The 13,555-nt window shown below is 44.8% G+C and overlaps 1 protein-coding gene across 2 annotated transcripts in view; it reads left to right on the top strand.

Annotated features, from left to right (window-relative positions):
• The window catches only part of LOC146195702 (carbohydrate sulfotransferase 2-like), a 35,971-nt gene extending 26,695 nt beyond the window's left edge, over window positions 1-9,276 (top strand). For both annotated transcript variants that reach the window (XM_084597879.1, XM_084597878.1), the window contains 2 exons: window positions 5,381-5,928; window positions 8,040-9,276. In XM_084597879.1, coding sequence (XP_084454005.1) covers window positions 5,381-5,928; window positions 8,040-8,555 — 1,064 coding nt within the window. In that variant the 3' untranslated portion in view covers window positions 8,556-9,276. The remainder of the gene's footprint in view (window positions 1-5,380; window positions 5,929-8,039) is intronic.
• Window positions 9,277-13,555: the final 4,279 nt, after the last annotated feature.

Below are 13,555 nucleotides of genomic sequence, written 5' to 3'. Positions count from 1 at the left end.
CTCGAGTAATGGAATTTGAGGTGTACCAAACAGTTATTTAGGCTCTGTTTAATGTGTCATTGAGTATGCGGCCAGGTCGGAAGGTGCGTAAGAAGGACGTCTTTATAGTGAAATTCTCCTTATATCTTGTGGAGCCATGAAGAACGAAGTGAAGCGGTATGATCACTCATCAGCGATTAATTACACGCATCGTTGTTATACATCAGATGGAAATAGTGAAGCATTAATCACTTGACTTTCGTGATATTACCTCATGCATCCGAAAAGTCTTAAACGCAGCCGCACAATCTGATCTTACCATTGTGAATTAACTTTCGAATCGTCAAATGTAATAACAATGGGATCGTTTTTCATGTTTGGAAACATGAGAGATTACTGAATTCATTGCTTGAATCAATTCAAGTAATATTGAAGACGGCGTTAAGGAATTGCACTGCATTGATCTTATAAGGAAATGCATAGGTATTCTTCTTAGAGTGTAGAATAAATGCTGTCCGAGCGACTGCACAGTTTAAATATTTTGTACTAAACTTCATCTTATCTCAAGCGCCGAAAAATAACTTATAGGAAGAGAAATTTTCTGAAGCTAAGCTTACCTTTTAACCACTAAAGGAATCTCCGGTAAAACATGACATTACGTGGTGATTACCATGCGTAATCACACATTTATCGGACCCTCATGACATGCTATTTTCACCTCGTAGATGATCCTGATTCCTAGCGGTGCCGAATCTGAGAATGTTCTGCTGCAGACAATTCTTTGACGATATTTGAGCGCCTACTCCATTTCCAGGGGTTTAGTTTAGGGGCAGCGATTAAGTATTCAACTTGAGCATTCAGGTTAACAGTAGGCTCAATATTAGCACCCTAATTTGTCTTTGCAGCCCATTAGTCAAACCGGATTAGAACATCAAGCAATGTGTACCCATTGGAATGGGGCCCTATAAATCTTCAAATTTGCTAGAGGCAATACCGACCAAAAAAACTGCCTTGCAATACTGTTCAGTTTGTGACCAGTGTTCAATTTCTAGATATCTTGACATTAACATAAGTTCGGTCAGCTCTTGATGAAACCTCCGATATTCATTCTGTGGTTAATTGCCGGCAAGACAAAAACTCTCCTGGAAGCCTTCGTTTCTTTTTAATTTTTCTTTTATTTGTTATTCCTTTTTATTTTAAGTTTTTTTCCTCTGTGAGGTTTTATTTCAGCATCATGGAGTTCATTTTTAAGCCACACTTCATATGTGTACTATAGTGCAGTCTCTCTCCCCATCTGGAAAATGTCTTCTGCCATCGTCCTCTCCTAAATAGTAATAATAATAATTAGTTCACTAGAAGGGAAAGGCGCAGTTTATGTCACACTTGCTCTGTGGACACCTGAACCGCGTCATAAGAGAAAGGATGAAGATAGGAGCGAAAGTGGAAAGCGAGAAAGGGGAGCCGTAGTGGAGGGCTAAGGAGTACTTTCGAACACTTAGGGATCTTTAACGTGCGCTGACTTCGCACAGCACACTGACTGCACTCCTAAAGTGCCCCGCCGGGGTGGTGAAGTGATAAGACGCCCGACTACTGTGCCGGAGTACCCGGGTTCCAACCCGAGCTCGGCGGCTGCGTTTCGATGGAGGCGAAACGAAGAGGCGTCCGTGTGCTGTGCGATGTCAGCGCACGTTAAAGATCCCAGGTGGTCGAAATAACTTCGTAGCCCTCCACTACGGCTCCTCTTTCTCTCTTTCCACTTTTACTCTCACCATTCTCCCTTCCCTTACGGCGCGGTTGAGGTGTCCACAGAAAACAAGTGAGACAGTTACCGCGCCTTTCCGTTCCTATATATCAATCACCCCTAAAGCCGCATCGGGGCTATTATTTGGTGAAGCAATCCGCCCTTACTGCGACAACTGCGACTAGTCTGAAACAGTACAGCAATGTTTTTTACTACGCTCACTTAGTTCAAAAGAGCGGGAACGTTGCGAGCTCCAAATGGAATATTTGATAAGCGCCAGTATCAATAAAATGCGTTTTAGGTCCTTCATATGTCTGTCCGCAGCTCGTTTGAGCAGGTGGTTCGACGTTCTGAGGTTTAGCTTGGACGTTTGCTTATTTCAGCAAATACTCATTCAGAGCTACAGGAAGTGCATATTCCAGGCCTGCGAAATAGCTCGAAAACGACGTGTCATGTGTTTTATTCTCTGTCCTGCGAACCCGCTGTTCGAAACATTTCGTGCTCGAAACCTTACATTAAGCCATTCAATTTACATACCTTATTTTGAATTCCGATCGGCCATATTGCTGGCACTAAAAGGATCAGCCTGCAGCGCATTTTATTTTTATTTTGCGCGTACAATGCTTGCGGAGGGCCACCAAGCTGCGTGCAGTGTATTATCTGATAGACCGCTTCCAATAATCCTCTTTTTGAGTTGAAGGGACAAGCTGCACAGACATACTAAAACCGCCCATTGCTAAACACCACCGTTAGAAACTTCCTACAGAAAATGAAGGTCCACGCGCCAGCCAATTGTATGGGCTCATTTCGTTCATCGCATGTATAGGTTCATTTCGTTCATTCATCATAGGTTCATCGCAGCACATGACGCAATCGCACGAGCGCCTTCCGCCATTTTTTTTGGTCACGTGAGCGACGCTTCCCGGTCGTCGCATCCCAAAGTCGACGTGTGGTGGAGTCACACGGCGGACAAAATCGTCAAGCACTATCACGATCTGGCATTGCGTGATATAGTGAGCTAGAATATTCGAGCATAGACGTGGCCCTTGAGTCATCGATTTCCATGGTTTTGCTTCCGTCCGCGAGCAGCGTTTTCGCCGTTCGCTTCCGGATTCATGCACGAACGACATTTTCCTTTTGCTTTTATTTTTTGTAGCGGAGAGCATTCCAGCCATACACTGGCGCCCAAGCATGTACAGCGTAACATGTATTCTACTACAACGCTGGAGGAAAGCGGGCTTTGAGGGACTGTCTAGTACAGCCCCAAAGCAGGCATGAACGGGCATCGCTGCACTGTTCTGTATCCCGATCATCTTAGCCCGACGCCTGTAGTGCGCGCAGCGGTATGTCTCGTCAGCACCTGGTCTGGTACCCACAGTCACAGGGAAAAGCTCGCAAGAGCTAATTAGTAACGTGCAACGGCTTGAAAGTATTCCTCGCTTTCCTCTAGCGATTTAGCGCGCTTGCAGTTACGCTGCATACACGTACCTGGAGCAGAAGGGCAGCAGTCCGAAAGGTTCTCCTCCAAGGGTTGAAAGTAGCATGTTCATGAAGTTGTCATTGATTAAACGCGATCACTTGCACATACGCAAACGCGTTTATACCACATCGAGCGGGACAGTCAGAACGGCAATGCTTTATCAAAACGACGCAGCAGAACCAAAGTACAAGAACCGCCACAGCAGTTGTCTACCCCAAAAGGTTGACAGCTGTGCTGTTCGCGGAGTTTTCACACCTGCAGGACCTATTGCCGTCTCTGTACACAGCGCAACTGACCATTATAGTAGCAAGCAAATTACAGAGTTCACAGCACCTTGGATCTTCCGAACCACCCAAACCAAACCTCAGCAGACGACGACGATGACCAAGGCTATAGCGAACCGGAAGCGGAAATGCTTCATTTTTCCCGTCGTCCCCCGCGCGGCAGCCGACAGTAAATACAACCTATACCCAGTAGAAAAATGCACGCAGCTCGCCGCCACTCATTTCATTGTGGCGTTCATTTACGCAAGCCGTGGAGACAGCAAGATCAAACTACGTAAAGACACTGGTATCTCAAGTGAGCCACCTCTAATATACTAAGAAGCTCAATAAGAAATAACCTTTGGACATCTTCAGGTATGATCTCTATAAGAATCGATGACTGACACAGCTTTGAGGACAGGAGCAACTTAGGCAGTTTAGAATACCAGGAATCATACATCGGACGATAGCGGTGCTGCTATAGGCATGATTTTCGCGTAATTTAGTAAAGAAACTAGCCATTATGGTAGCGCGAGGCATCCTATGTCTTCTCGCCAAAATATGAGGGCTTCGTAGCAGCCTGACGAAAAATGCTTGACGCGGAACCTTATGACATTGGTCTTGTCATCGATCACCTCTAAAGAACCATCCATTACTCAACATGCATGATGAGTATTTTTTATGTTCCTCGGGGCCGTAATAAAAGCTTCGCCTTTTCATTGGATATGCTTCAAACCATTTCTTGGCAACATATGGAATCAGTAAAGACGGCTTGTTTATTACCATGTCGGGAACGTTCTTCTGGTTTGACGTTAAATGGGCCCAAATAACACTAGGTTGTTGTCTTTGCCTTTGAAAGCTACCGCATCGTCATATTTGTCTAATAGTTTTTCGGAAACACTGCAAGGAAAACTTTTTATACCTGAGGACCTCAGAAAGCTGGAGTGTCACCAGAGGGGACGTCTTTGACAGGTCAACTGTTGCGTAGCAGTTTTACATCAATTAGGACCCGCCTGTCCTCCTGCAAGAATTTTTCTACCCAAAGTTATTTAATTGAAGGCAGCCTGTTTTTGGCCTTGTACTCATTGCTGTATAAGTGATTTTAGCGCAATAGCGTTAAAAACTCCGTTTTGCAGAAAGCTAAGTGGCGCAGTTGTTAGGAAAAGAAAGACAGCATGCCGGTGGCAGGTGACACTTTGCAGGCCACATGACCGTGTACTGGGCGGTTTTCGTGAAGTCAAGAGCCACATACATGGCCGAATAGGCAGAAGCTGCAAACTCAGCTCCTTTGCGACGGACATCGAGCCCTCCGGAACTTTACGATTCCAATAACACTTTAACCCATACAATACAACAATAGCATGCTGCTACAGAGCACTGTTTATTTACCGCAGAGGCACGTTTGTATGGCTTTGTTTAAAAATGTCGCTTTATTACAATCTCGGGTGGTTTTCCACATAGTGTAGTGGCGTAGAAGAATACGCTAAGAATCCCTAATCCCATGATTTGCGCCTCTGAAATATCTGAGGCGCAAATCATGGGATTAGCGATTAGGCGAGCATCAAAGTGCATGCAGGCGCTCAAGGGTTCGTACCAGGAGCCGCAAACTAGCCTTTAAAGCAGACCCGTCACCTGAAGACGAAGGTCAAGTGTCCTCTAGCCCCTCCCATATTTTTTATTATAGCTCGTTTTCACGCCGGGGACATATTACAGAAAAAAAGCAAGGGAAAATAAAAACATTGGCGCAATGCTCTAGCCATTGTTTACTGAATCTGATCATGCGTTTTTTATGCGGGTAAAATAACATGTGCTTAAAGCTGGGATCTCATCGAGCGCTTCAATCTAAATCACAATGGTGATGCAAATCTTCCCTCTATGTAGAACTAATATGGTTGTCTGTTTATGTTTTCATGACAGCTCTTGCCAACATTACAAAAGTGAGGTTTCTGACGGGACATGATGAAAATTGGAGAGATCCTGGTTCCCTGAACGCTGTCGGGTCACGTGAAGTCACCACACTGGACTCCTCCCTGGAAAGCCCATTGCCAATCGCTTTCCAAAAAGCCTTGCAACAGTATCCAGTCGTGGCGCCAAACAACGTAAGGATTGTGCTCATCGCTTCTTACTACAGATCCGGGTCCTCGTTCTTCGGAGAACTCCTTTCCTCTGGTCCGATGACCTACTTTTACTACGAGCCCCTGCAACCATTCACCGTATCCGGTCGCATTCGACCGGGAAGACAAAGCCTCGCCTTCGCGGTTCTGGACGAGCTCGCTCGGTGTCGAATGTACAACGTTCCGCTGCTAACACTGTGGCAGGAGAACCGCCCGGAGTACAAGCACAACCGGTTCCTGGTCGACGTTTGCGACAACGGACCATCATGCTCATCCCCAGGTCACATAAGTGCCCTGTGCGCAAGGGCCAAAACTCAAGTGTTCAAGTTTACAAGACTCAGCATCCCGCAGGTATTTTTGTAATATTTGGATACTTGCGCAATATGCTACAAAAGAACGCTACACAGTACGAACATTATAGCGCATGAAGAATGCATCTTGTCTTTGATCACCTCATTGCTAGCAGCCTGGTTCCTCGCAAATATATTCAAATGTCAGCATTGCGAGCTAAGGAAGAGAGAGGAGAAGAACGTTAGGAGATCTGATGATCGAAGAAAAGTACGAGTTATACTACGATAACAAAATATTAAAGGGTGATAAATGTGCTTGAGATGGTGGCAAAAACCCCACCCGTACTCGTGCTTAACACTTACCAGGCTTAGGTTCTAATTTAGTTGACCGCTCCGCTGAGCCTTTTGTTTTCAGCTTAGCACTGACAGTTCGCTAATTCCAGGCATATCGCTCTTCTTGCTAGTGCTGTCGCCTTGCCACCACAGTTAGTAACAATAGCATCCAGGATAGTCAAAGTGTCCAAGGGGTTTGTAGGGACCGGGTCGCATCCATCACAACAGAAGTTTAAGATATCTGAGCGCGGCGAGTTGGCGAGACGCTGAGCTGAAGCATGCCGATGGAGTCACCCAACGAAATACTCATTCGCACTTTCTTCCATGATTTTTTTTATCGAAAACGTTCTGCCAACTACAATGCGAGCGCTGTTTGATCTCAGGCCATGATGGGGTGTTAGGCTGGTGGCTTCTCACGAACACTTGAGCACCCCATTTTGGCAAAAGAGGCCCATTGTTGTAACGTTAAATTCGGCGCAAAAAAAAGGCATGAGTAGAACTTGTTGCTCAGTAATTGTGTTGCCAGTATCCCAAGAAAAATGAGTGAGTTGTAAAGTTAAAAAAAAAATGGAAGATATATACACGGGCCTTGCTGTTGACTGCATATGGAGTACTTTGATTTCTCCCTGCGCTGTTTTTGTCTTTTGCGGGAGCCCAACGAGGCTTTAGGGGAGGCTTATTCGTCTAGGAGGCACTGTTTGGACAGATGCATTTCTGTGTTAGGGTTTATATAGATTTTTGCTTCCGATGAGGAAATGCAGAGGAGAAAAAAAGGCATATATGGGGAGGAATAGTGAAATGAAAGATTGCTGTCTTTAAGATGCTTCGTCTGAAATGGAAGCTCCTGATCCTTTAACATATTATCACAAACTTTCCGGCTGTCACTTTTTCAATATTAGGTATTACGATAGGTGTTATGCCATAGTATTTGCAGATGTTATTTTATAGTATGAGACCTAATTAGGCATTTTTGTTTTTATTAAACAAATCCACTTCAAGGCAGCATTCTTTCATTCCTCACCCTGCTCGTCTCCTTTCTTACTTTTCTTCTCCGTAAGCAAAAGCAGCATATAAAATCCGCGAGTGATGACAGCGCAATAAACAGCAAGGAAATTGCACTTAACAAAGCGTTGTCTAGCGAACTGAGGCTCCCTTAAAAGTTTGTTCTGTTTCATTTTACCATTATAATATCAAGCTTCTTAAGAATATGACACCTGACCAAATTGTTCCTTTGCCGATTATAGGGAAGCATGGCTTACACGTGCTTGCAATTTTTTTTCTACCTGGTGACTTCAGAACTAGGCGAGAGAGATATGCACTAAGGTTTTTATATGGCACTAGGAGAACAAGCTTCGGCGAAAGCGCGCTCTTTAATTTCCTTGGTTTAGTTGTCCATTTATTTGTCCCTCTTTCACCCTCCAGAGGCCCTCCACAGCCATCCCTTAATCGTTTATAATTTCTTACCCAAGAGACATGTTCAACCATTAGGATATCGCAGTTTTGTCGCTCCACAACACATGATCGTCTTTGTGCGTTTTTGTTTTTAACGCTGAATTGCGTTTGTCAGGTTCTGTAAATAACCACCTGTTAAACCGGATTATGCTTGACTAGAGATATGCAAAGGTGTGAGCCCAAAAGCAAGTTCATATTTTGAAAGAACAAAACATTGCCAGAATTCACATTTTCCTCTCATTGCATACCTTTGGAATTGTTTTCTTCCATTAAATGTTGAATGTCTGATGAAAACATGTTTGCTGAACTGTTATTGCAACTACAGCATTTGTTGGTAAATAAATAAACAAATCATTTACTTGAATTCCTTTTATTCTGATTCCGCAGATAGTGGCCTGGGTGAACCGAAATTCTGATATTGCTGAGAACATACGAGTTGTCTACCTAGTACGAGACCCGCGAGCGACCTACGCTTCTCGTCTGAACATGAGTTGGTGCTCGAAGGACGAGGAATGTGGAGACCCAAAAGCTATGTGCACGCAAATGCGACAAGACCTTAACGCGTATGAGCGTTTGAAGCTAGAAAGGTGGTGGCTGTCCCGAATTCACATGGTTCGCTTCGAAGACGTGGCTACTGACCCCATCTACCAGGCGCGGAGGCTCTTCGACCGCCTCGGTTTAGATTACGGCCCGCCGGTGGTTTCGTTCGTGAAGAACCATACAGTAGCAAGTGAAGAGGATCTCAAGGATCCGTACTCGACCAGAAGAAACGCAAGACACGCTATCAGTAGCAGCTGGACTAAGAAGCTGTCAAAGGAGAGCATCGACGCGGTTAATACGGTGTGCAGCGACATACTGCACCGGCTTGGCTACAGTGATGCTGGTAGTGACGCGCGCAGGTGAAAAATGAATAGTCCCCCTTGAATTATTGCGACTTGGACGTTTCAGACTTTCAGAGAGTATGAGCGTGGTCTGGCTGTGATCTCTCTAGTTCGTGCCGGAGGAAAGATGTCAGCGACGCCTTGAAGTTTGTATCTTCAGCACCAACGGGTCATTTTTTTTTTTGGTTTTTGAAGTGCTGCGTAAAAGTCCCTTATTGAGTAGAAGTCTCAGTAGGCTTGTAATAATACACACCTAAAATTTCAGAATACCAAGGACAGCTCCTCGTGGTGTGGCAGACCCTTGTTCTTTTTTTCTTGTAATCACTTTCGATAAAGCCATGGCTCCTACCAAATAAGCAGGTATCTGACTGTCAACTCACTTCGACGTTTGTAGCGTTGGATGATTATAGAAAGGCGAGTTTTGGATGAGCACATGGCGTAGATTGAGCAAGGTTTCATTACATAGGCCTTCAACTAAAGAAACGAGGATCGAATAAGCGAACCAAAGTAAACAACATGTTAAAATTTTCTAAAAATTTTAACATCATGATAAAGATATTCTGCTATATTTCATATGCGTCATTTTATGCGCTCGCTAACCAATTTCGGTGATGCTAGTGACAAGGAAAGGCTGCCGATCAATAAACATCGCTATCTGTACACAGGTCTCCGTCATTTACGCCGGTATTGTTTTCTTTCAGCAAATAAAAAGGCTTACCTCCGAGTGACTGTGTGCAGAGAGAATATACTTTTTGTTGTTGACCGACATCCTACACTGCCTCATTCGTAACGTAGTGCATAACCGACTTAGATGAGCGCACAACTTCATTCTTTCTGTCCTGATTCGAAAAGGTGCCACTCGCTTCTCAAGATCCGTGAAAAACTTTCTGACTGGGATAAGAACGATCCCGTATACGCAATAACAACATGCTTCATCACATACAAGCCCTATATGTGGTAAGTCGTGCAACCTTTAGGTAGTACCCGTTTTCAGTTGGGTATATTTGGTCTCGCTGATTACATGCTTATAATGTATGTCACTATCACAATGCTCGTTTACAGACGCTTACATCAGCCGCTATCCGGGGTTAAACAAGTGGCTTGGATATTAACCCTGCAGCGGTCGCATTAAACGCCCTGGATATCCGCCAGTGTATACTGCTTCCTCGAAACATTTCTATAGCTTTCCTTACCGCTGTTGTTCTAGGGGACATGTATATTGATACGGACACCTCATGCCTCGGCGGAATTTTTTTGTTTTTTAATTTTCTGCGCAGGTGGTGGTATTTACAGGAGAACATAGCTACGAAAGTATACCTCTTCGCTCATTAAGAACTCAAAGTTTCCGATCGTTAGCAAAGCTTGAGATGGTTAGATGGTCAGCATGCTAGCATCAAGCAGCTATTTCTGGATTACACATCCGGTACACTTATGGACCTCCAAATACACCGAGAGCAGTCAGACAGTTAGGTTCTTCTAAAACGTGTGATTAATCAGACGTAACAAAAAAATCTAACTGCACACGACGCTTGTATACATAACTAGAGAAATTGTCGCTGGGAGGTCGAGGATAAACATGAAAACTTTTGCAGATGCCACCGCGTAACGCACAAAGAAACTGCTGCTGCAATGTCGCGCTTGTGAGTGAGCAGGATCTCTAAATAAGTATATACATCTATCGCATCATCACCAAATATTGTCGCGTAATCCTGGACCAGGATTCTTGCCTGTTATTTCTTACTCATCTCTATTTAAAAAGACCTAGCTGCTTCCGATCTCATCTTATGTTCACTTCCACAATGCAGATAATCAAGCCTGCGACATACAGAGCCACGGCCCACAAAATGGCATGCAGGCTTACAAATGCGCTCTTTAATTATATCCAAGTAAGCCTTATTGCTGAGAAAGGAGTGAGGCAAGGCTGCATACTGTCGCCCTGCCTATTTAACCTTTATGCAGAGTGCATCAGGAGGAAGGCCGGTCTGGACGAGTCTTCAGATCGAGTGAAGATTGCTGGAAAACGTATCAACAACCTTAGATATGCGGATGATACCAGTTTAATGGCAGAAAGTGAAGTGGAACTCCAGAGACTTCTGATGCGCGCACAAGGAGAGAGTGAGAAGTTTGGACTTAAAGTGAACATTAAAAAGACAAAGATCATGGCGTCTTGCCCTATCAAGTCCTGGAGCATCAATAAACAAGAAGTGGAAGCTGTGACAGATTTTCTCTTCTTGGGCTCCAAGATTACCTCGGAAGGAGACTGCAGCCATGAAATTAGGAGACGCCTGCTTCTGGGAAAGAGAGAAATGGTTAGCCTTGACCGCCTAGTAAAGAGCAGAGACATTAGTCTGCCAACCAAGATCCGTATAACTCGTGCTACGGTCTTTCCAGTTGTTATGTATGTTTTATGTATGTATGGACTGTGAAAAAGGCTGACCGCCGAAGAATTGACGCGTTTGAATTGTGGTGCTGGCGAAGACTCTTGAGAGTTCCTTGGACTGCCAGAAGATCAAATCAGTCCATATTGTCGACCATAAACCCTGACTGCTCATTGGAGGGTCAAATTCTAAAGTTAAAGCTCAGCTACTTTGGTGATCTGATGAGAAGGGAGGAGTCGCTGGAGAAATATTTGATGCTGGGAAAGGTTGAGGGTCGCCGGAGAAGGGGTAGGCAGCGAACGCGATGATTAGATGGCATCCTCGAGGCACTGCAGATGAAGGTATGTGATGTTAGGAAGATAGTGAGAGACCGGAAAGCGTGGCGTGACATGGTGCATAGGGTCACGAAGAGTCGGACACGACTGAACGACTGAACTGAACTGAAGCCTTATTGCCGCCCATGTGAGCTGCCGCTTCATTGGGTTTGCCGCGCGAGACCAAGAAGGCAAATCTGTCCTGAAAACCGCAGGTGCAAACTTATTGTGGGCACCACCATATGTAAGAGCCTGGCACCGCTTGGCTGAGCCGTTGGATATCCGACACCCTGTAACTCTATGACTTTGCACAGGCAGCCACGGGCGGCATTTGAGTCTTTGCGGCGTTCATTCGGCCACAAATCGATATTGGACGCTCGGGAATCGGTCTTCAGATTGTTCTGATTCTACAGTATGAGCACTCAGAGCATCCAAATAACGAAGAGCACACCGAGCCGCGTACAACACAGGTCAGTCGGTTTCCACTTATTGTGCTTCGGCCGCTCCTTGATTATTTAATGGGTTCCTCGAGGGACATGCATATTTTATATATGCGGCCTCCTTAGTTATGTGTTTTTACAAGCTTCGTGTTGCGCAGCGTATTCATTCTAGACCTCGATCGACTACTTGTTTGTTTCGTGACTTCAGTAATTTTCAGGGTGCTAGTTTCTACTTTGCAATTTACTCGTTTATTTCAAAATTGCCATTTCTATGCATATTCCTTCGAGCGTGATCACATGGTCTAACATTATTTCGGCTGAATATTCGCTTATACTTTGTCATTCCTACGGGTACAAGTGCAGTGGCTTTATGCGTGTTCAAAACTCCTTATGACGAGTTTATAGAATCGTTGACAACCACATATGACACATCTATCAGTTTAGTTCTCACTGTTTTTGCTGATTCCGCTATGCCAGACGCAAGCAGTTAGCAACAATTTCCACCATGTGATAATCCTGTGGCATGCGCCACTTCACTTTTTTTACTTATTTGTGCACTCATCGGCCCAAGCATTTCTAGGAGCTCACCTCGTGATATATCCGCCCCTTTTTCTTGTTACAGACAATCATTTTCCGAATACCACTTGCTCGACAATTTCTTAAGTGCACCTAAAAAAACAAAACAAATACAACATTCCCCTTCTTTGCGGCTTGCTGTTTCAGAAATAAATAAGTAATTATATTCTTTTTATTTTGTGTTTTGTTGAATTGTCAGCCGTGGGAACGTTCGTTACTTGGAGGACTTAAAGAAAGAAAAAAAAACGCCTCAGCCTGCACGAGTAGAATTTTGAAGATTACTTTAACTGCACCCCGATGCGACAAATTTTAGTGGAGCTTAAAAAGATGCACGAATGCCGTAGCTCTAATATTACAAGACAATCCGGAGGAGCGGTATACTGCTTTCACAAAGCAAAAAAGAAACCAAAAAAACACAAGCGCTCGTGAAAAAAGTTTTGAGTTCATGCGCTTAAATCCTTGCTTGGCGTTGCTAAAGGAGGGTGCTACATGTTTATAGGAGGCACTATCAGGGTAAAGACAGGTTCAGTGAAGAAACAACGGAGGTTAAAATAGAAAGGAGTCAGAACTGTATCACAATGCCGAACCATCGGCACTCATTTTCACTTAGTTCGCCAAATCCTGTGCGGTCTTTCTTGCTGCGTCTCGGTCTCCGGACAGCATAAACAAAAGCTCTTAACCGTTATTTGACCAAGGATATCAGCTAAAGGCAGAGTAACATGGCATCCCAAACAAGTTCTAGTTGTTTTTGCTATACATTTAACATTCGTCGCAATTCGTTTGCACATGTAGCATTCAAATCACAATGATATGAGAACGCGAACACTTTTTCCAACAGCAAAAATAAATAGAATAAAATGCGTACTTCAGTGAGATTACATTCATAACGACCGGAAAAGGCTTAGGTGGCTGAAGAGTGTGAGGAGGAAGTTCTGGGTGAGAGGGCAGGTGTTAGGTTAGGAGCGCCTAATCCGGCGCCTAATAGCTTGCTGGTCGCTCCGGTTCCCCCTCCTCCCCTTGCTCGCTGACTTGGTCCCCCTCTGTTGTGTGCGTCCGGCGGGACACCCCGCGGTGAAAGAATGGCCATCGCCGGAGCGCTAAGTCTTTTGTGTCGAGGTGTGAGGATAAGCTAGCCGTCCTCGGGAGCCCTTCTGTTTCTGGGAATTGCGTTTTATGGCCCTCGAAGATGCGGCGCGCGGATGCTCCAGAAACGGAGACGGGATGGGGACCGCTACTGCTCCTTGGACCGCCCGTGTTGCTCCTGCTGCACGATGCTTTTGTTCGTTGAGGCTTTTTCGTGTCTGTCCGCGGGGC

The sequence above is a fragment of the Amblyomma maculatum genome, chromosome 3 (assembly GCF_055883805.1).
Source record: "Amblyomma maculatum isolate TAMU_Amacu chromosome 3, ASM5588380v1, whole genome shotgun sequence".
NCBI lineage: Eukaryota > Metazoa > Arthropoda > Arachnida > Ixodida > Ixodidae > Amblyomma > Amblyomma maculatum.
This window is presented reverse-complemented; position numbering and strand designations above follow the sequence as displayed.